This window comes from Ursus maritimus, unplaced genomic scaffold (assembly GCF_017311325.1).
Source record: "Ursus maritimus isolate PB19 unplaced genomic scaffold, ASM1731132v1 scaffold_24, whole genome shotgun sequence".
Taxonomy (NCBI): Eukaryota; Metazoa; Chordata; class Mammalia; order Carnivora; family Ursidae; genus Ursus; species Ursus maritimus.
Genome location: NW_024424897.1, coordinates 45,040,356 through 45,061,253, shown reverse-complemented (window position 1 = coordinate 45,061,253; position 20,898 = coordinate 45,040,356). Strand labels below are relative to the sequence as shown.

Genomic DNA, 20,898 nt, shown 5'->3' with positions numbered 1-20,898 from the left:
CTCCATCTCCCTCTGCCTGCCGCTCCCCCTGCTTGTGCTCTCTCTCAAATAAATAAATAAAATGTTTTTTTAAAAAAAAGTCAGGGTAAAGAATAGCAGGTACAGTGTGTTAACATTTGTGTAATGAAAGGGGAAATATTTATACACACTCTTATATGCAAAGAATATAAAAGAACTGGTAACCTTGCTGATCTGTGGAGGGAACTTAGGTGGCTGGGGGTAGGTGAGAGATTTCATTGTATACCCTTTTGTACTTTTCGAAGTTTAAACCATGTGAATGTGTTACCTATTTAAAATTCTAAGTAAAATTAAAATATTTTAAAAATAAATGAGTGAATAAATTCCCGGAGCCCTTCCTTCTTTGTCTGCCCATATAATTCCTCTGACTTGCTCATTAAAATCCTAATTTGAAGCTCAGTTCAGAGCCACCTCTTTCCAGAAGCCCTCCCTGACTGCCTCCCCTGCACACTTAAAACAGCCATCTTTATGGGGCGCCTGGGTGGCGCACTTGTTCGTTAAGCATCTGCCTTCAGCTCAGGGCGTGATCTGGGGGTTCTGGGATCAAGCTCCATGTTGGGCTCCTCCGCTGGGAGCCTGCTTCTTCCTCTCCCACTCCCCCTGCTTGTGTTCCCTCTCTCACTGGCTGTCTCTCTCTCTCTGTCAAATAAATAAATAAAATCTTAAAAAAAAAAACAACAACAACAACCCAGCCATCTTTAAAGGCTTTTATTCTGTAGCCATGGACACGAAGTTGCTGTGTGCATTTCACTTTATCCAGCAGATTGAAACTTCTCCTGGCAGGGGTCTGATATCTCTATCTTCCTGCAGCACTGAGCTTTGGGCAAGCTGTGCTAGAAAGACTGAGCGAGGGGCGCCTGGGTGGCTCAGTCGTTAAACATCTGCCTTCAGCTCAGGGCTTGATCCCAGGGTCCTGGGATTGAGCCCCGCATCAGGCTCCCTGCTCCCCTGGGAGCCTGCTTCTTCCTCTCCCACTCCCCCTGCTTGTGTTCCCTCTCTCGCTGGCTGTCTCTCTGTCAAATAAATAAATAAAATCTAGGAAGAAAGAAAGAAAGAAAGAAAGAAAGAAAGAAAGAAAGAAAGAAAGAAAGAGAGAAAGGGAGAGAAAGAAAGAAAGAAATAGAGAGAGAAAGAAAGAAAGACAGGCTGAGCGAATCACCCAGCATTTCACACTATCTAAAGTACTTCAATGACCACCATCTCCTCACAACAGTTGGTGAGAGGCTAGACACGTGGGTGTTTTTATTTGACAGATGAATGCCTGAGATTTAGTGGAAAGTAAAGTGACTTGCTCAAGGTTACAAACAGAGACAAGGTAGAGGTTGCAGGATGCAGATTTCCAATCTAATCAAGTATTAGGTTTATACACCTTCCTGACTGCCTGCCTTCCTCATACACCCAGTAGTCAGATCTTTCTTTAATTTCCAAGCTTCTTGTGCAATGGCCCAAACTCATCTGCCCCTAGTCTAGTTCAGCGTCCCCTTATTCCCCACACAGCAGTTGGAGCATTTCCCCCTCCCTTCCTTCTGCTTGAATGATTAAAGACGTTCACCAGCCCCTCTCCCAGCACCTGCACTCTCGGACAAAGTCCGCTTTTCTTTGCAATTTTTATGAGGCTCTAGGGCCCGCCCCAGCCCACCTCTGCAGTTTCAGCTTTCCAATTCCCATCAGATCCTGGCAAATTCCTGTCAGGAATAGGCCTTAAATGATTCCCAGGCCTGTGCATGAAAGACGCTCCCTATTCTCTCCACCTGGAGAATGTCAGCTCACTGGGAAGACCTGGCAAAATGTCACCTGGGCAGCATTCTCTGACCTCACTTCTCAGTCCCCACCAAAACCCAGACTCCTGAAGTAATGAACGACTGTAAAGTGTCCAGGCTGTGGATTTCGCTTGACTCAGCTCTAGTTCTTGCTCTGTGTGTGACCTTGGTCTCAGCTTCCTTCACTGGAAAATGGGGATAATGTGCCAGCCTGCAAGTAAAGACCCAGCTGGTGGGGGGTGTGGAGGCCGCTGGTAGGGAGGAGCACGTTGTAGCTCACAGCAAAGTTTAGTGGCTCCATTTCTGACACTGTATCCCCTTTAGCTGCCCTGCGCCCCTCCCTCAAGAAGGTAGAGGCACCCCAGCTCCACCCTTTCAAGCCTGGTGAGGAGTGTGCTGTGGGTCACACTGACACCGCAGATTAGAGACCGCGTGGTCATTTGGCAGATTTGCAATAGGAAGCAGAGGGCTATTGGGGGAGGGGACGGTGAGCAACGGCAGTCCTGGAAGAGTCTCCACCCAAGGTCAGGGCGCCCGCGGGACAGGCTAAGAAAGGCAAGGACGTCCCTCCGCAGCCCCGCCCCTCGAGGGGGCCAGAAACATCTCCGTACCCTGAGACACAGTGCGTTCCCTTTAAGGCGTTCGGGAAAGTCACCGCCTTTGGTGGACGGCCAACAAGCGCGATGCGTTTTGTCCCTCGCGGGCTTCCGTGGGCCGGGCCGGGCGCGAGGGCGGGGCAGGGGAGCGGCGGTGGGGTCAAAGGTTACAGCGCGCACCACGTGGGCCGGTGACTCCGTCCTTCCCGCAGCGGCCGCGGCGCGCAGGGCACTTGGGTTAGTGGCGCGGCGGGCGGCGCGGACAGCCGAGCCGGACGCCTGCTCCCGCCGCCATGGTCATCAAAACGGACGAGTTGCCGGCGACCGCCCCGGCCGACGGCGCCCGGGAGCCCAGCTCGCAGGCCGGTGGCAAGGGGCGGCCGGGCGCGGCCGGTGAGCGGGGCCGGGGCCAGCGGTCAGCGGGGCGGGGAGGCAGGATCGGGCCGAGTGGGCGGGTGGATTCGGGGTTTGCAGGGACCGCCGCCTTCCCTCCGCCCCGGGCCGGGTTGCATCTCACCGGGCCGCCCCCGCCCTGAAGGTCACCTTCACTGTCGCCCCCGGCTGCGGCCTGGGTTTCGCACGTGGGGTCCCAGGGAGGACAGCGGTAGGGGGGGACACGTGCGCGCACACGCGGTTTCGGGGTGCGCCGCCGCCGCAGACTGATGGAATCGGTGGCCCCACCCCCTCCGCGCGCGGGCATGGATTACCCTCCGGGCTGGGGTCACTGACACTTGCTCGGTCTGGCACCTTTCGCGTCAGGATCTCAAGCATTGCCCATATACAGGGCTGCAGCCCTGCGAGTAAGGCTCAACCTGGGACTTCCTAGGTATGGTCTGTGGGGAAGAGTGCGAGCAGGGGGTGGGTGTGTATTGTGAGGGGGCTTGTCTGGTTCATTCCCAGAGGCAGTGCTTAACCCCAGGTGTTCAGGCTCTGATCTCTTCCCTGTTAGGTGTTGGCCTGATCTGCAGACCTAGGGGTCTGCCTGCGTGAGGGGGCAAAGCCAAACTCCTTGGCAGGAGTAGGTGTTTGTGCCAGAACTTGATCATTAACCCGCCTTATTGCGAAAAGTGGATCAGCCCAGGGTTGCTGTTTTTAAGGCAAAGGTCATCAGTGTGGAGTGGAGCTCCCAGTTCTCCCCCGTGGGGGCTCTGTGGCAGTGGCTTTGGGAGTGGCTGCAGCTTTTCTCTGGTGGGGCCTGCTTCATCTAGTTCTCCTGAGCTTCCTCTGTTCCTTCCATCATGTCTTAGATTCCAGCCTTGAAGCTGGAAGCCCTTTCCCAGCGCCTCAGTTGTCATCTCCAAATCATCCTCAGGGCCCCAGGCCTGGGCTGTGGTCCCTCTCTGCCCTAGTTGATGGTGGGAATGCAGAACTACCTCTGTCTTCCACTCCCCCCAGCTTCTCTCGGCAGGGACTTGTCATCTTCATCTCCTTTCCCAACTTCGGTGAGTCAGGATGGGAATGATATTTAGGAAGCTCTCTGACCCTGTCACAGCAGTTACCTTGTGTTGGGGGTAGGTACTGTGACAGCTTTGCTGATTGCCTAGATCAGGCCAAGGTTTGGGCAGAACAACAGATGCTGGGGCGCCTGGGTATCTCAGTCGTTAAGCATCTGCCTTCGGCTCAGGGCGTGATCCCAGGGTCCCTGCCCCACTTCTCTAGCCTGCTTCTTCCTCTCCCACTCCCCCTGCTTGTGTTCTCTCACTGGCTGTCTCTCTCTCTGTCAAATAAATAAATAAAATCTTAAAAAAAAAAAAAGAACAACAGATGCTGATGACTCCAGCCACCCTGATGTGGCTCTGAATCAGTGGGGCAGGCTAGATAAGAGGAGGTCGAGTCTGGCTGATTTCCCTTCTAGCAAAGAGACCTGAAGAGATAAAGTGACTTGTCCAAGGTCACACAGCACTTTAGCTGCCGGGGGCATCTGGATTTCTAGCTTGTGGCCAGCATGCCAAGGCTTTCCCTACCTGTGCCAGAGGAGGCCGGGACAGGCTTGTTGGTTTGGATTTATGTTGAGAACATGGGGACTGAGGAGGGGAGAGTCTGTTGGAGGGTTTCCTCTCGGGCTTGAGTAAAGCCCTGGCTCCACTGTTTGCTGAGAAGATCTGTCTGGGGCAACCTGGGTCAGGGGAAGGGCACAGCTGTTCATTTTTGGGAAACTGGGAGCATGCTAGCGGGTGGGACATTGGCTCCCTGTGTCTCTGAGAAGCTAGTGTAGATAGTTAGGCTTTGAATTACAGCCAGCCTGAATCTATTCAAAGAGGAAGGGTGGCCTTAATGGAGACCCCCAAGTAGGTTCTCATCCAGGCTTCTGACCCTTAAGACCCAGCTCTGGAAGGTTCTCCAGTCGCTTTGAGGAGGTAATCCAGGCCTTTTGGGGTCCGGGGCAAGGGTCAGTTACCTTCTTGGGAATAAAGCTGCTTTTAGGGGTTAAGAGAACGGGCAGGTTTTTCAAGTTCACAGTGGTGTGTCAAGTTCCTTCTGCTTAGGGGAGGGCTCCTTGGAGTTGAGGCCCAGAGCAGAAAAGGGGGCTGGCAGACTGGGGAGGAGCTTGAGGGCTTAGGGGAGCTCCCTGACAGAATCCTAAAACTCTAAATGTGGGGCGGTCGGAGGAGGCCAGCTTGAGGATCACTGGGCTATCTCCAGACCTTGCACACCTGTCTCTGGACTCTGGGGACAGGAAGGAGACAGATGCCCATATCATTGGGGTCTTCTGGAGGCTGCCTTCCTGCCCCTACCCCTTTCCCTTGAAGCCCTGTGTTCCTGGGAGGGGTGATGCGTCTTTTGGGGCCTTACTTCCTGCTGGAGCCTCACCTGCCGGGGCCTTGCCTGGGGCGGGGCTTGGCCCTGACACAGTCTACTGAGTGAGGCCATGCCAAGCTGGGGAAGACACAGAGGCCACTTGGGGTGTCCGAAGTTTCTTTTCTAACTCCTCCTTTCTGTGCTCCCAGTCCAGGCCAGGGGTACACTTTATCTCCTCATTCCAGTCCAGCCAGTAAAGACTGGGAGTGTGTAGGGGCGCCTGGGTGGCTCAGTCGTTAAGCGTCTGCCTCCGGCTCAGGGCCTGATCCCAGCATTCTGGGATCGAGCCCCACATCAGGCTCCTCCACTGGGAGCCTGCTTCTTCCTCTCCCCCTCCCCCTGCTTGTGTTCCCTCTCTCACTGGCTGTCTCTCTCTCTCTCTGTCAAGTAAATAAATAAAATCTTAAAAAAAAAATAAAGTTGTAGTATACAGAATATTTGAGATACTACATTTAAAAAAAAAAAAGAAAAAAGACTGGGAGTGTGTATATACAGTGTGCAATTTGGCCAACCCCTTCCCATTCTGCAGAGGACCACCTTTTTCCCCTTCCCTAAAGCCCAGATCCTAGGGGTGTCCCCTGGGATATGAGAAGAGGGGATGCCGGCCCAGGGGTGTTGAGGGTTGGGAGGGTGCTGTGGTTGGAGATGGATCTGCCTCACAACCTGAGGCCTGGAGGAGGAAGAGCTGCTGTGTACCTGGTGGGTGCTGCAGCCTGGGGGGTGGCACTCAGAGGCATGGGTTTGGACACCTGACAGACCTGGTTTTTTCTTGACGTGGCTTAGCCGCCTGTTGCCTCCAGGTCCTGGGGCAGCTTGCCTACTGGCCTCTGGGGCCTCAGTTTCCTCAGGGGAGGTGGGCCGGTTGAGCTGTTGGAGGGACTTGCTGTGGGATGGGCCTAGAGCAAGCACAGGCTTTCTGGGAACCAGAATGGAGATGGTCGGAGCTGCTTCTCAGAGGTCGCTGCCAGGATGCTCTGCCCCACCCCCTTTTCCAGAGGGTTAGGGTGTGTTTGAGAAGAGGGCAGGAGAAGAGGAGCTCTGCCTGGGTCTGGTCAGTGTGTGTAGACTGGAGCCCTGGTGGGGGCTGTGGAGAGGCTGAGGGCCTGCTGTGTGGGACAGGACTGGAGGGGAGGGGTCCTGGAGTGCGCCTGGCTCCCCGCCCCCACTCTGGTTTGCATGGATGCCGGAGCAGTGCTGGCTGGGCCCTGGCAACAAGTCAGAGGCCCTGGGAAGGTGCCCTGGCGAGGCTGGGCATGTTCCTTCTCCACAGCCCAACGGCCTTCGGCCTCTTGCTGCCAGCTCTGTTTTCCCCCCGGGGGAGAGACTTGGTTTTCTCCTGGCAGCGCAGGGGCTGCTGGGAAGAGAAGATAGAGCCTGCCAGCTTCGTGGTGGAGCTGGAGGCCTGGGGCCACGGGTGCAGTTGTCCTCTGGGAGACTGAGGGCCCATCCCCCCTCCCACCAGAACCAGTGACTGTCAGGAAGAGGAGAGCTGCCAGGTCACCTGCAGGGGGCAGCATGAGCCAGAGGCCTCAGCCAGCCACTTGACCCAGGAGGCAAGCAGGGTGCTCAGCGTCTGCGACTGGTGGACGGGGTGGCCACCTCATGGCTTGGGCCCGGGTCTGCGCCAGCTGTTGCTGGCAGCTGGCTGAAGCAGTCCTGCCCACCCCCACTGGGGTTGGGGCTGAGGAGAGGACCCCCTTACTGGGCCCTGTCCCTGCCAGCGAGTCCCCAGGGCCTTCGATCCTGAGGGGCCCAGGTACCCCAAACGCTGGGTTCTCCTGCCCCCCTAATGGCTTTGCCAGCAGTGACCCCCCTTTTGGTGGGTACAGGGAGGTGGGCCTGAGCGCTGGTAGCAGCTCCCCCTGGGGTCCTGGAGCCACTGGGGCCTCCTGGCCCACAGCCGTCCTTCTGGCCGACCTTGAGCAGCATTCGAGGCAGGGGGAGTGTGCCCTTCCCAGGGCTGCCCCAGCAGGCCTGGCCCCACTGAAACCCGAAGCCAGCCAGAGCTCCAGCCCTGGGCTGACCAGCTGCATGGGGGCGAGTGTAGTGGCAGAGGCCGGAACAGGGGACTCAGGCAGTGGTGAGCCCGAGCCGGAGAGCTGGCTGCCTCGCTGCCACGGCGGTCCCGAGACTCCAGAGTCCAGGAGAGGGCAGCCTCCAACTGCACCAGGTGGGCTGTGGGGGCAGGGAGCCAGGTGGCCAGCCTCTTGTGGGGAGATCACTTGGCCCTAATCCAGTGGTAGGGAGACCTTCAGGGTTCCTTAGAGAAAGGAGGAGGGGCAGAGCCACCATTCTGGGGGAATAGAGGCCCTTGGGAACCAGCCACATTCCTGTGAAATCTGATAGGGGATTGGGTACCCCTGGGGCATAACCTGGTGCTGAGGTACCTTCTGGGCAGGCTCTCCAGCCTTGGGGAAGTGGGGTGGGAGCTTCGACTATGCTTGCCTTGCCTCCCCTGCCCTCCTTCTTGGCCCAGACTCAGGGAGCACAGGGTGCCTGTCTGGGTCGGGTTTCTGACCTCTCACTTTTGGGGTTTTAGACCTCAACGCTGCTGCACCATATTGGGGGGGGCCTTCTTGCTTCTCCCCTCATCCCAGGGGCCTTCCAACAGCAAAGCCTTTTTCAAGGACCCAGTTAGGGAAAGTGCCTCCTCATATCTGCCATTCCTCTTGCTGCCTTTTGGAAGCTGACCAAGTACCACCCTTCACCCCACCCTCCTGCCTGCTTCGTCATAGAGTCAGCCGAGTTCTCCCTTTGGGTGGCTGCTCACTTCAGGGGCTTGGGGTCTCACTGCTGGGGCTGCGGGCTCACTAGAGAGAGGTCCTCGTGTGTCCCTGTGGCTCTCAGGAGTTCCACCTCAGGTTTGGAGAGGTGTGCTGGGACAAGATGGGAGTGATAACGGTCCTTGGAGATACGTAGTGGCCAAGATTGAGGGCAGTGTGACAGCATGGTGGTGTGGGCTCTTGATGAAGTCTGGGGTCCACTCTTGACCTTGGACAAGGCTCTGAACTTTTCTGGGCCTCAGATGCCCTTATATGGGGGGAGGTGGAGGGAACTATATCTGAGCTCCTGGTGGTCCTGTTTATCACTAAGCTGAGGGGACACAGGGAAGAGGGAGTGGCTTCTCTTGGATGCCGCCGCCCCCCGCCCCCCGGCGGCATGCCCTTCTCTGCTGGGCTTATCTCCTTTCCTGAGGCCCCTGGCTCCACATTCTGGTGGATCTGGGTAGGGCCCACAAAGGTCTGGGGAAAATGCGTCTCACTCCTAATATTAAGGAAGAGGAGGTGGGGTGTGGAGCGGAGCTGGGTGAGCTGACCTGTCTGGACCTCTCAGACAAGCAGAGGGCCAGTTTGGCTGCCAGGCAGAGCACAGGTGGAAAGGCCCGGGGGTCAGATGGATACCCAGGCAGGCCTGTGTCTTTGCTGGTGTGATTGTGAGGGGGTCCCTGCTCCCCGGGCAGGGAGGGGCTCTCCTTTATTCCCCTTAGTGCCTGGGTAAAAGGTAAGGTTTTGTTACCTGCTTTCTTCTCTTTCCCTACAGCATTGAATTGGATGCTGTACACAGCTATTGGACTTAACTCCACGTTTGCAGTAATTATTTCATTAATTCAGTGCATTTCTGTTGAGTGCAGGAAAGATAGAAGGAAGAAGATACAGCTGCTAGTGTGAACAGCCCCCCAGAATGGGAGGTGCTCACCATGTCTCTGGGGGCAATGAGGAGGCAGTGATTCTGTCGTCAGGAGTCATTTAGGCAGGCTTTAGAGAAGGCGTGTAGGGACGCTTGGGTGGTTCAGTGGGTTGGGTGTCCAGATCTTGGTTTCGGCTCAGGTAATGATCTCAGAGGCGTGAGATTCCAGCCCTGTGTCGGGCTCCGAGCGCTGAGTGTGGAATCTGCTCGAGATTCTCTCTCCATCTCCCCCTCCCCTGCTTGTGCTCTAAATAAATAAGTAGAGAAGGGGGTTTATTTCACCTGGGCCTTGACGGATGAGTAGGAGTTTGCCCGATGCAGTGGTGTATTGAGGGCAGCGTGAACTGCACAAAGCACAAGTGGAAGGGAGGATGTGGAGCCTGTTCTCAGGCTCCCTGGTAGTTGGGTGTCTCTAAGACGTTGACAGGCAGAGCTGGCAGGAGCCGAGATGGGCTTCAGGCTGGTGCGTGAGAGTGTCGGCCTAAGAAGCTTGGATCTTGTGAGCTGTGGGTTCTAAGTGGTGCTCTTGAAATAGGGAAAATGGCCTATCCGGGGCCGTGGCTGCAGAGGCTGGTTTCCATGACCAGTTTGGAGATTAGGCTGGGTGCTTGGGGGGGGCGGAGCCCCCAGAGCAGAGGCCAGCTTGTGGAGGAAGGTGAATTCCATGTTAACAAGATGAGACTTCGCTGATGCCTAAGGGATGGCCACATGTTGAAAGCTTGAGCAGGGCCTAGATTGGCCAGGTTAGCTGCATGTCGGGAGAGCGTTTGAAGTCATGGGAGGTCAGGAGAGGCTGGGGCCCTGGGGTACCCACAGCCTGGGCTGCTGGAGGGGGTGCGGAGGTGGAGAGCAAGGAACAAGGGATCGGTGGCTACAGGGAAGGGCAGGAGAAAGTGAGCAGTGTGGGACGCCTGGGTGGCTCAGCCGTTAAGCGTCTGCCTTCAGCTCAGGTCATGATCCCAGGGTCCTGGGATCGAGCCCTGCATCGGGCTCCCTGCTCAGCGGGAAGCCTGCTTCTCCCTCTCCCACTCCCCTTGCTTGTGTTCTCTGTGTCTGTCAAATAAATAAAATCTTAAAAAAAAAAAAAAAGTGAGCAGTGGCAGGTGCTGCTGAGAAGTGACACACCTTGAGGCCAGAGAAGACAGTTGGGTTTGGTCCTTGGAGTGACTCTGTGGAGAGGGATTTAGGTGGTGTGCTCAGATGGAAGCCAGACTGCAAGACTGAGGAGCAGATGGGAAGGGAGGGCCCAGGATGTGGAAGGGAGAAGGCAGTGGTTTCCAGGTGGCCTGGGTTGAGGGAAGTTGTGTGCCCAGTGTGAGTGGGACTGTGGAGTCTGGGGTCGGGCCAAGTCTCGGGAGGAAATGCAGACGCCGTTCTGTGGCGCACGCGTCCACCCAGGTGGGTGAGGCAGGTGGCCCCACTTGCCTCAGCCCCTTCCTTATTACCCGCAGAGCTGCCGTCAGTCATGCTACTGAACGGGGACTGCCCAGAGAGCCTAAAGAAGGAAGAAAGGGCTCCCGAGCTTCCCCGGGAAAATGGGCTGGATGAGGCCGAGCCAGGAGAGGAGACGACTGGACAGGAAGTCATTGTTATTCAGGACACAGGCTTTTCTGTGAAGATCCTGGCACCCGGGATTGAGCCCTTTTCTTTACAGGTGAGATGGAGGAGGAGTGCTGGCAACCAGAGCGTGAGCCCGTTAGGGAGGACAAGGCTGGAGGGCCACGTCTGGCCGTCGCTTGTCCTAGCCTTATACTGTAGGGCAGTATGTCCTCATCAGGGTGTTTGGGGCCTTTTCCTTGGTAGGTGTCCCCCCAGGAGATGGTACAGGAGATCCACCAGGTACTCATGGACCGCGAAGACACATGTCACCGCACCTGCTTCTCACTGCACCTGGATGGCAACATGCTGGACCATTTCTCAGAGCTTCGCAGTGTCGAGGGGCTGCAAGAGGGCTCGGTGCTACGTGTGGTGGAAGGTTTGTCCAGAAGTTGGGCAGCCTGCCAAGGGAAGGCATACAGAGGTGGGGCCAGGTGGCACTCCTCCCACCCTGGCTGGTATCTCAGTGTCACAGATGAGTGTGTGGAGGCTCGGAACAGTACTGAACTTGTGAAGGCAGGATCGGAGCCCAGATCTGCTCCTCAGGCCTTCACACGTGTTAGGTGAAATTATAGGTTAAATATCAACATTATAGGTTAAATATCAAAGTCATGTTTTTTTGTTTTTTTTTTGTTGTTGTTAGTTTGTTTTTTAAACAGTACCAACTGGGGTGCCTGGGTGGCTCAGTCAGTTAAGCATTTGACTCTTGATTCAGCTCAGGTCATGATTTCAGGGTCATGAGATCGAGCCCTGCGTCGGGCTCCACACCAGGCATGGAGCCTGCTTGAGATTCTCTCTCTCCCTCAGCCCCTCCCCCCCCCCAACTCTTGCTCTGTCTCTAAAACAAAAAACGGGCGCCTGGGTGGCTCAGTTGGTTAAGCATCTGTCTTCGGCTCAGGTCATGATCTCAGAGTCCTGGGATCCAGCCCCACGTCAGGCTCCCTGCTTGGTGGGGAGTCTGCTTCTCCCTCTGCCCCTCCCTTGCTTGTTTTCTCTCTCAAATAAATAAAATCTTTAAAAAAAATAAAACAGTTACAGTTTAGAATTTAAAGAAAAAAGAAAAGTTAAATCTTATAAGGAAACTAAAGGTTCACAGCTCTCAAGTAGAGTGGTACGGCCCAGTGTGCCCCAGTCAGCTGGTGTGGTGAGGCTGGTTTGCTTGTAAAATGAAAGCTTCCGTGACCTTGGGTCCCCAGGGGAGAGAGAGCTCAGAGATTCCGGGCAGTGTGAGCTTGTTAAAAGCAAATGTGGAAAGTATAATGCAAGTGTGCCCAGACTTACTTGATGATGAAGTCTCTCTTCTCCCCCAAAAGAGAGCCCATTAAAATTCATGAAGCATATATTGGGGGGCAGTGTTGTAGTTATGGGGAAGTCCTCAGGCCACCCCCGAGCAAGGGCTGCCCTGGGAGAGCCGGACTGAGGCTGCAGTGCAGGACCCCGCAGCTCCTTGGGCCTGCCTACCTGGGACACCTGTGAATGAGAGCAGGAGGCCTTTGGGGGCTCCCCGAAGCCTGTGTGCTTCGAGAGGCATTCTTTGTGCCCTTTGGCTGAAGGTTCTTTGCAAACAAGGATCCCTGCCTAACAGAAGTGGGTGTGTGTGTTGAATCCAGCACTCCAGCTTACGTGCTCATAATGGAATCTGTAAGTGGTGGCCTAAAATGTGAAAATCAAGACCACTGTGGTAGCCCTGTGGCCGACTTCTCCATGCTGGGGAGGTTGGTGCAGCGGGGAGTGGGCCCTGCTCACGCGCTGCCCCTCACCTTCCCGACAGAGCCGTACACAGTGCGTGAGGCCCGCATCCACGTGCGCCACGTCCGGGACCTGCTCAAGAGCCTGGACCCATCCGATGCCTTCAATGGGGTTGACTGTAACTCCCTGTCCTTCCTGAGCGTCTTTACTGATGGCGACCTGGGAGGTGCGGGAGGCATTGGGGCTGGGGGTTGGGCAGCGGTCCAGGGGCAGATTGGCCGGGGGCTGGTGAAGGGACCAGGGGCCAGGCCTTGCCACCAGGAGGGGGCAGGGCTGGAGGCATCCATGTGGGGGCCGGTTTGCCTGCGGGTGGCCCTGTGCTGACCACCAGCCTCGGGTCCCTCAGACAGCGGGAAGCGGAAGAAGGGCTTGGAGATGGACCCCATTGACTGCACGCCACCTGAGTACATCCTTCCAGGGAGCCGGGAGCGGCCGTTGTGTCCCCTGCAGCCCCAGAACCGTGACTGGAAGGTGATATTCCTGGAACACGGCCAGGGAGCAGGCCCCTGGCAGGGTGGGGGACCACCACACCTGGAGGCCTGGCCCCCTGCTCATGCTTGGCCATTCTCGCAGCCCCTGCAGTGCCTGAAAGTACTCACCATGAGCGGCTGGAACCCACCCCCTGGGAACCGCAAGATGCACGGGGACCTCATGTATCTGTTTGTGATCACAGCCGAGGACCGGCAAGTCAGCATCACGGCGTCCACTCGGGGCTTTTACCTGAATCAGTGAGTTCCTGTGCGACCCCATTCCGGGTCTTTAGGCAGCAACTTGGGATGCCCTGTGCAGTGACCACCCTCTCCCTGCAGGTCCACAGCATATCACTTCAACCCCAAGCCTGCCAGCCCCCGCTTCCTCAGCCATTCCCTGGTGGAGCTGCTCAACCAGATCAGCCCAACCTTCAAAAAAAACTTCGCCGTGCTGCAGAAGAAAAGGTAACTCCCCTTGTCCCCCACGCCCCCAAGGTTGTGGGGTGAACCTGCCAGCCTGAACTGCAGCATGTCTGCCCTAAGAAGCCCTATGCCCTCAGCCCCTGGCACCCCAGAGCTTCCCTTTAGGGAGCTGTTAGACCCCAAGACAGCAGTCCCAGAGGAGGTCCCCATTTGCTTCCGTTAGACTCTGCGGGGGCAGGGTCTCAGGGCCGGAAGGCACGAGAGCTGGCGGGGGCTTCAGAGAAGGGGGCTTGGCCAGGGCTCTGAGCTTGGCCGTCTTCCCCATCTCCCCGTCGCACTGCCACAGGGTCCAGCGCCACCCCTTCGAGAGGATTGCCACCCCGTTCCAGGTGTACAGCTGGACAGCCCCCCAGGCGGAGCATGCCATGGACTGTGTGCGCGCGGAGGATGCCTACACCTCGAGGCTGGGCTACGAGGAGCACATTCCCGGACAGGTGTCTGCAGCCTGGCCCTGCCCTCCCTGGGCCCCTGTCTCCCCCCTCCCTTGGTGGGGGCCAGGCTGAGTTCTGTGCGCCTCCCTGGAAACTTTATCTGCTTGTCTGTCTTGTTCACTTGGGAGCTTTTGAGGCTGTCCACAGGCAGGTGGAGGGAGGGGCTGCCCAGAGCAGGTCTCGGGGCCTGGGCTGAGCTGGCATCTCCCACCCTGGTCCCTTTGCAGACCCGGGACTGGAACGAGGAGCTGCAGACGACGAGGGAACTGCCCCGCAAGAACCTGCCTGAGCGGCTGCTTCGAGAAAGAGCTATATTCAAGGTACCTGCGGCTCCTTCTGCCTGACTGACAGCCTCAGGCCCGCTTGCCACCTGCCAAGAGGGCTGGTCAGGGTACCCTGCAGGGCATTGGCTGGCTTCTCGCCTCCAGACAGACTGTCCCAGCTCCGTTTTTGTGACCTCTCTGAGACTTGGGAGTCCGTGGGCTGGGCGGAGGCCAGGGGGACCTCCGTTGTGGGCTGCATGACAGATTTCTTCCGGCTTCCCACCCACCACTGTCTGCCACCGGGACCTCGCCTGGGCACACGTGATATTATTTAGAGAGATGAGAAAAAATAATGCTTTCGAAAGAGCCGTTTTTAGTTTCCTGTAGTCTTATTGCCTGGAGATGATAATGGTAAACATAAGCTCTCACTGTTGGAGTACTAATTTTGCCAGGGGCCGTGTCAGGTGTTTTACAGGCATCCTCTCCTGTCATCTTTAGGACATCTTCTAAAGGTCGATACTCTTATCGTCACTGTTCCATAGTCAGGGAGAACAGGTCTGAGAGGTGACCTGGCCAGGTTCACCTGGTACAAAATGAGTGGACCCAAGACCCACTCTAGTCCTTCCCCTCCTTGTTAGTCCCTAAGCTCTGCTGTCTCCCTGAGCGTAAGTACGTGTTTTCAAAAGGTAGGTTTCTTACCCTTTTCCAAGTGTGAGGAAGTGGAGGTTAGACCGCTGTGGTCCCCAGGGCCGTCCACTTGCCCCCACTGTCTGGGTGAGCTTGGCCGGGTGGGCCGAAACCTGTGGCTCTTGGGGAAGGGGACTCTCACCCTCCCGATCTCGGCCCCTCCCAGGTGCACAGCGACTTCACGGCCGCGGCCACGCGGGGCGCCATGGCAGTCATCGATGGCAACGTGATGGCCATCAACCCCAGTGAGGAGACCAAGATGCAGATGTTCATCTGGAACAACATCTTCTTTAGCCTGGGCTTTGACGTTCGTGATCACTACAAGGACTTTGGTGGGGACGTGGCGGCCTACGTGGCACCCACCAATGACCTGAACGGAGTGCGCACATACAACGCGGTGGACGTGGAGGGGCTGTACACGCTGGGCACGGTGGTGGTGGATTACCGTGGCTACCGCGTCACGGCCCAGTCCATCATCCCGGGCATCCTGGAGCGGGACCAGGAGCAGAGTGTCATCTACGGCTCCATTGACTTTGGCAAGACGGTGATGTCGCACCCTCGCTACCTGGAGCTGCTGGAACGTACCAGCCGGCCTCTCAAGATCCTGAGGCACCGGGTGCTCAACGACCGCGATGAGGAGGTGGAGCTCTGCTCGTCCGTGGAGTGCAAGGGCATCATCGGCAACGACGGGCGCCACTACATCCTCGACCTGCTGCGCACCTTCCCCCCCGATCTCAACTTCCTGCCCGTGCCGGGCGAGGGGCTGCCGGAGGAGTGCACCCGCGCCGGCTTCCCCCGCGCCCACCGGCACAAGCTGTGCTGCCTGCGCCAGGAGCTCGTGGACGCCTTTGTGGAGCACAGGTGAGGGCCCCCAACCAGCAGGCAGTTCTGGGGCCTGGTCCTTGACGGGAGAGGCTCTGGCCGCAGTCACTGCACCCTCCCCCACTGTGATACCAGGCTCTGCAACTGGGGCATCCGGGAGCTTTGTGTTGGTGGAAAACCCGCAACCAGCTAGACCAGGGCCTCTCAATGGAGGTGGAGCTTTTTTTTTTTTTTTTAAGATTTTCTAGTTTTTCCTTTGAGAGAGAGTGAGCGAGCGAGAGCACTGTAGTGGGCAGGGGCCGAGGGAGAGGGAGAAGCAGACTCCCTGCTGAGCAGGGACAGGACCCTGGGATCATGAGCTGAGCCGAAGGCAGACGCCCAGCCGACTGAACCACCCAGGCGCCCCTACTGAAGTGTTCTTAAGTGTCCCGGTGCCAGGGGTGTCGCCGCTGCGGGTGCTTGCTGCTTAGGTGTCAGCCACAGCAAATGTCCTGCACCACCAACCAGTCTCCTCAAAATGCCAGTGAGGTTCCCGCCTCCCTTGAGAGCCTGGCTTGCGTGGAGCCCCTGACCTCTCCCCTGCTCACACTCCAGCTGTCCTGGGCCAGCTGGGAAGAGCTCCGATGTGCGGTGACCTGCCGCTGCCTGGTGCAGTTGCCGGGCCGGGACGCGTCCCCGTGCCGGCACAGGCCGGGAGCTGGGGGCCTTCCGCGGGTCCCTGCAGCCAGCAGGAGGCTGCCAGGCCAGGGAGGCTTCCGGAGCCCTCGTCCCCATGTCCCGCTCTGCCCGGCCTGCTGTGCTCTAGGTACCTCCTCTTCATGAAGCTGGCTGCCCTGCAGCTCATGCAGCAGAAGGCCGGCAGGATGGAGGGCCCCACCTTGCTGGAAAACGGCGGCTCCCTGTCCTCGGAGTCCAAGCCTGAAGACCCGCCGGGACCCGAGGCAGGAAGTGAGGAGGAAGGTGGCGGTGCCGGCGGCCTGGCCAAGGTGAAGGAGCTAGCGGAGACCATCGCCTCGGACGACGGGACAGGTGGGGCTGCTGGGGATGCGGGGAGGGCCGAGCCCCGCTTCTGTCCCGGCAGCTGGTGCTGGCGGGCGGCGGGGGTGTGGGAAGCCTGACCCAGCCCACGGGAGGCCGGCGCGTGTCTCTGAGCGGAGCTGGGGGAGGCTCGGGGTAGCGCAGCTGGTGGAGGGGAGCTGCCTCCCAGCCGGCCGTGTCTCCACAGCAGACCCTCGGAGCCGGGAGGTGATCCGCAACGCATGCAAGGCAGTTGGCTCCATCAGCAGCACAGCCTTTGACGTTCGCTTCAACCCTGACATCTTCTCACCAGGCAAGCTTTGCATTAGGGTGGGCACGTGACGGTGGGTGTCATCTTGGGGCACTTGATGCTGGTGGGTGCTGGTATCAGTCTCCCCACCCGTCTCCCTTCTGCCTGGCTCAGGTCTCTGCTGTCCTTCCCACAGGGGTTCGCTTCCCAGAGTCCTGCCAGGAGGAAGTTCGGGACCAGAAGCAGCTGCTGAAAGACGCCGCCGCCTTCCTGCTCTCCTGCCAGATTCCCGGCTTGGTGAGGGAGGTGCCGCAGGGGTGGGGGGCTGCACAGGGCATGTTCTTAAAGGCCCAGATGCCTCATCCATCCAATTCTGGGAGCTTGTGGAACCTTCCCTGGAGTAACTTCCTTAGACCTGCTGATCTGTGAGGTAGACGAGGCAGAGTGATTGTCACCATCACACAGATGGGGCTGCTGACCCGGAGAGGCCTAGGGAGGCATCAGGCACAGAGTTTGCTCTGTTGTGCCTTCCACAAGGGCTGGCAGCTAGGGGTCTGGTCCTTTGAGCCCCTGTGTGACAGGACAGCTGGTGGGGGCGGTGCGGGAGGGCACCTGGAAAAAAGGTGGGGAGGGTCCTGTCCTCTCAGCCTCACAAGCTTTGTACACAGGCTCCTTGGATGATGGGGTGCTTGCTCCCCAGTAAGGTAGCCCTGTGGTCGGGTGGCATGCTTGTCTCAAGTCTTTGAGCCGGGTGTTCTGTGCCAGCTGCCCTGGTCCCCTTCCTGACCTCTCCAAGGCTTGGCACAGACCTTCACAGCTTGGCAAAGCTGTGGCCCCTAAGTGGTCACCTCTGCTCTATCCTGCGTTTTCAGGGGGGCCCTCATCCCTGCTTCCCTGTTGGGTGGGTCTGGCAGTCACAGGGTGACTGCTGTCCCATTTTCCTGGTGCTTGTGCGGAAGGCTGGGGACTTGTGTCTCGTGTCCTGGCTGCTGCTGTGTCTTCTTCCCTCTTCCCAGCTGGGAGCTCAGGTCTCAGTCCCCTCCTTCCCTCAGGACCTCAAGATAGCATGAGCTCCTGGCTGGGAAGACCCAGGGTGGGAGGAGGCAGAGGGCCCAGGCTGGGGGGGCCTGACCTGCTGCAGCCCACAGGTGAAGGACTGCATCGAGCACGCGGTGCTGCCCATGGACGGGGCCACGCTGGCCGAGGTGATGCGCCAGCGGGGCATCAACATGCGCTACCTGGGCAAGGTGCTGGACCTGGTCCTCCGCAGCCCTGCCCGAGAGCAGCTCGACCACATCTACGTGAGTGATGCTCGTGTGGCGGGTGCTGCGACGCGGGGGGGGGGCCGGATGGAGGCCTGGGGCCCGACCGAGACTCCCTTCTCTGAACCCTTGCAGAAAATTGGCATCGGAGAGCTCATCACCCGGTCTGCCAAGCACATCTTCAAGACGTACTTACAGGTACTGCCGTCCCCACTGCGGCGGGCGGGGCGGGGGGAGGAGCCCTGCGCTGGGGCCCGAGGGCCCTTATGACGGGAGCCCCAAACTCCCTCACAGGGAGTGGAGCTCTCGGGCCTTTCGGCTGCCATCAGCCACTTTCTGAACTGCTTCCTGAGCTCCTACCCCAACCCCGTGGCCCACCTGCCCGCTGACGAGCTGATATCCAAGAAGAGGAACAGAAGGAGGAGAAACCGGCCCCCAGGGGCAGCAGATAACACAGCCTGGGCTGTCATGACCCCCCAGGAGCTCTGGAAAAACATCTGCCAGGAGGCCAAGAATTACTTCGACTTCAGCCTCGAGTGGTGTGTGAGCAGCGCAGGGGCGCTGGGCCCTCAGCACGAGGGCCTCTGGGGGCCACGGCCCGTGGTTGCAGGGTGTGGGCTGGGAGAGGAGGAAGGGAGCAGTGGAGGCTGCTTGCTCGGGGAGTGGGGATGGGGCTGTTGGTCCGGGTCCTGGCTGGTGAGTACTTGGTACTCAGGTGGGGAGGCAGCTGTGGAGAAGGGGGCCAAGCGGGCTGGGCTCCCCAGGCCCACGTGCTGCCTGTCCCCCAGCGAGACCGTGGACCAGGCTGTGGAGACCTACGGCCTGCAGAAGATCACGCTGCTGCGGGAAATCTCCCTGAAAACCGGAATCCAGGTGGGGTGACTCAGGGCCCTCCCACGCCCTCGCTCCTGTAGGGTCTGCAGGGGCATCGGGGCGGGCATGGCTTTCTCCTGACACGGGGTGGTAGGTTGGGAGGTGCTGGCCACGTGAGCCTGGGGTTGAGGCCACCTGTGGGTGTTGGGCTGTGTCCCCCAGATCCTGCTGAAGGAGTACAGCTTCGACAGCCGCCACAAACCCGCATTCACTGAGGAGGATGTGCTCAATATCTTCCCCGTGGTCAAGCACGTCAACCCGAAGGCCTCGGATGCCTTCCACTTCTTCCAGAGTGGGCAGGCCAAAGTACAGCAGGGTGCGTGACCAGGTGTGGCCGGGGGGAGGGGGGTCCCCTGGCCCAGCCCTGACCTTGCCACCCTTGGGGGTGCCCTGCAGGCTTCCTGAAGGAGGGCTGTGAGCTCATCAATGAGGCCCTGAACCTGTTTAACAACGTGTACGGAGCCATGCACGTGGAGATCTGCGCCTGCTTGCGCCTCCTTGCTCGTCTCCACTACATTATGGGCGACTATGCCGAGGTGGGCCTGGAGCACCCTCTGGGCTGTGTCAGCGGAGGCCTTGGCTGGCACTGGGGGATGGCTAGCAAGGGAGCCGGGGCTGTGTTCCCACCCCATGCCGCAGGCAGCGGAGGTTCAGGCCTGGGGAACCGAGCCCCGTCGTGGGGCCGAGGGCGCTGCTCTCCTCGGGGGCCCCCTGGGAGGAGCAGGCAGAGACCGGAGAGATCCCAGGGAGTTGCTTGTTCTGCCTGGGCTTTCTTCCCCTGCTCTGCAGCTCTGTAGTTCTGTTGTTGGGAGAGCCGCCATGCTTTTGGACAGAGTGGGAGTGATGACAGGGCCTCCCTTCGAGGGGAGAGTGGGAAGGATGGATTCTCAGAGTCCCAGCACCGGGGGCCTTGTGAGAGCTGCGTGAAGCTGCTCAGAACGTCTCTAAGCAATCCTTGCCTGCTGGGGCTTGCCTGCCGTGTTGGCTTGGGGCATCAAGAGGCTGCTTCGTGGGGGCAGGGTGCGCTGGAGGCCTCCGTGCCTCAACCGTAGAGCCTTTTTTTTGTTTGTGTGTGCCTTTTTTTCTTATTATTGCTTTATTTTTAGCCTAATTTTAGATTCGTATAGATGTTTGCACAGATTTTGTTAGGGGCAAAAGGCTCCAGACAAGCTATTTGAAAAGGCCTCAGAGTGGGGCATGGCCTTCCGTGCTCAGAACCGAGTTTTGAACACTTCTCTGCTGAGGAGGCTGAGCTGCTCGGGGGCTGCTTGGGGGCCAGGCAGACTCAGCGTGGGGAGCTGCCCACCCGGGGATGACGATGCCCCACCTCTCCCAGGCCCTGAGTAACCAGCAGAAGGCAGTGCTGATGAGCGAGCGAGTGATGGGCATCGAGCACCCCAACACCATCCAGGAATATGTGAGCAGCTGGTGGGGGCGGGGCCCGCGCGGGGAGGGGCAGGGCCCGCGGCCCCCGGGCTGACACGGCTGCCCCCGCAGATGCACCTGGCCCTGTACTGCTTCGCCAGCAGCCAGCTGTCCACGGCCCTGAGCCTGCTGTACCGCGCCCGCTACCTCACCCTGCTCGTGTTCGGGGAAGACCACCCCGAGATGGCGCTGCTGGACGTGAGTGCCGGGGGTGCGGCGGGGCGAGCCTCGGGCCTGGGGCAGCAGCACTGACCCGGGCCCTCCCGCTGTCCGCAGAACAACATCGGGCTGGTGCTGCACGGAGTGATGGAGTACGACCTATCCCTGCGCTTCCTGGAGAACGCGCTGGCCGTCAGCACCAAGTACCACGGGCCCAAATCCCTCAAGGTGGCCCTCAGGTGAGGCCGTGCTCGGTTAGGGCCCCGGGAGGCACTCGGTTGAGGGGTGGGCGTGGGATCCGGCGTTCTGCCTTCCATCTGACTCCTGAGGAAGTTTCTCTCAACTTCGTCTCTTCTGAGTCCTGGGCTTGTTTGTCCGCCTCGGGTGGATTCCAGAGCGGAATCCTGGGGAGTCCGCGCACCCCCGCCCCCCGCCCACGCCTGTCCCTCCCGTGCCCCGCGCACCCCCACCCCCCGCCCACGCCTGTCCCTCCCGTGCCCCGCGCACCCCCACCCCCCGCCCACGCCTGTCCCTCCCGTGCCCCGCGCACC

At 58.9% G+C, this 20,898-nt stretch overlaps 1 protein-coding gene across 6 annotated transcripts in view; it reads left to right on the top strand.

Annotated features, from left to right (window-relative positions):
- Positions 1–2,652: 2,652 nt before the first annotated feature.
- CLUH (clustered mitochondria homolog) overlaps positions 2,653–20,898 on the top strand; it is a 19,827-nt gene continuing 1,581 nt past the window's right edge. Inside the window, exons 1-22 of one of the 6 annotated variants that reach the window (XM_040641165.1) lie at positions 2,653–2,767; positions 10,312–10,514; positions 10,664–10,835; positions 12,228–12,371; positions 12,552–12,676; positions 12,779–12,933; positions 13,015–13,140; positions 13,445–13,592; positions 13,817–13,909; positions 14,706–15,400; positions 16,167–16,390; positions 16,590–16,691; positions 16,825–16,925; positions 17,777–17,929; positions 18,026–18,088; positions 18,185–18,429; positions 18,679–18,763; positions 18,926–19,079; positions 19,160–19,299; positions 20,100–20,180; positions 20,261–20,386; positions 20,465–20,774. In XM_040641165.1, coding sequence (XP_040497099.1) covers positions 2,668–2,767; positions 10,312–10,514; positions 10,664–10,835; positions 12,228–12,371; positions 12,552–12,676; positions 12,779–12,933; positions 13,015–13,140; positions 13,445–13,592; positions 13,817–13,909; positions 14,706–15,400; positions 16,167–16,390; positions 16,590–16,691; positions 16,825–16,925; positions 17,777–17,929; positions 18,026–18,088; positions 18,185–18,429; positions 18,679–18,763; positions 18,926–19,079; positions 19,160–19,299; positions 20,100–20,180; positions 20,261–20,386; positions 20,465–20,590 — 3,561 coding nt within the window. In that variant the 5' untranslated portion in view covers positions 2,653–2,667 and the 3' untranslated portion in view covers positions 20,591–20,774. Of the gene's footprint in view, positions 2,768–7,738; positions 8,045–10,311; positions 10,515–10,663; positions 10,836–12,227; positions 12,372–12,551; positions 12,677–12,778; positions 12,934–13,014; positions 13,141–13,444; positions 13,593–13,816; positions 13,910–14,705; positions 15,401–16,166; positions 16,391–16,586; positions 16,692–16,824; positions 16,926–17,776; positions 17,930–18,025; positions 18,089–18,184; positions 18,430–18,678; positions 18,764–18,925; positions 19,080–19,159; positions 19,300–20,099; positions 20,181–20,260; positions 20,387–20,464; positions 20,775–20,898 lie in introns of those variants that run through there. The other 5 variants (XM_040641163.1, XM_040641167.1, XM_040641166.1 and 2 more) reach the window with 5 other exon arrangements.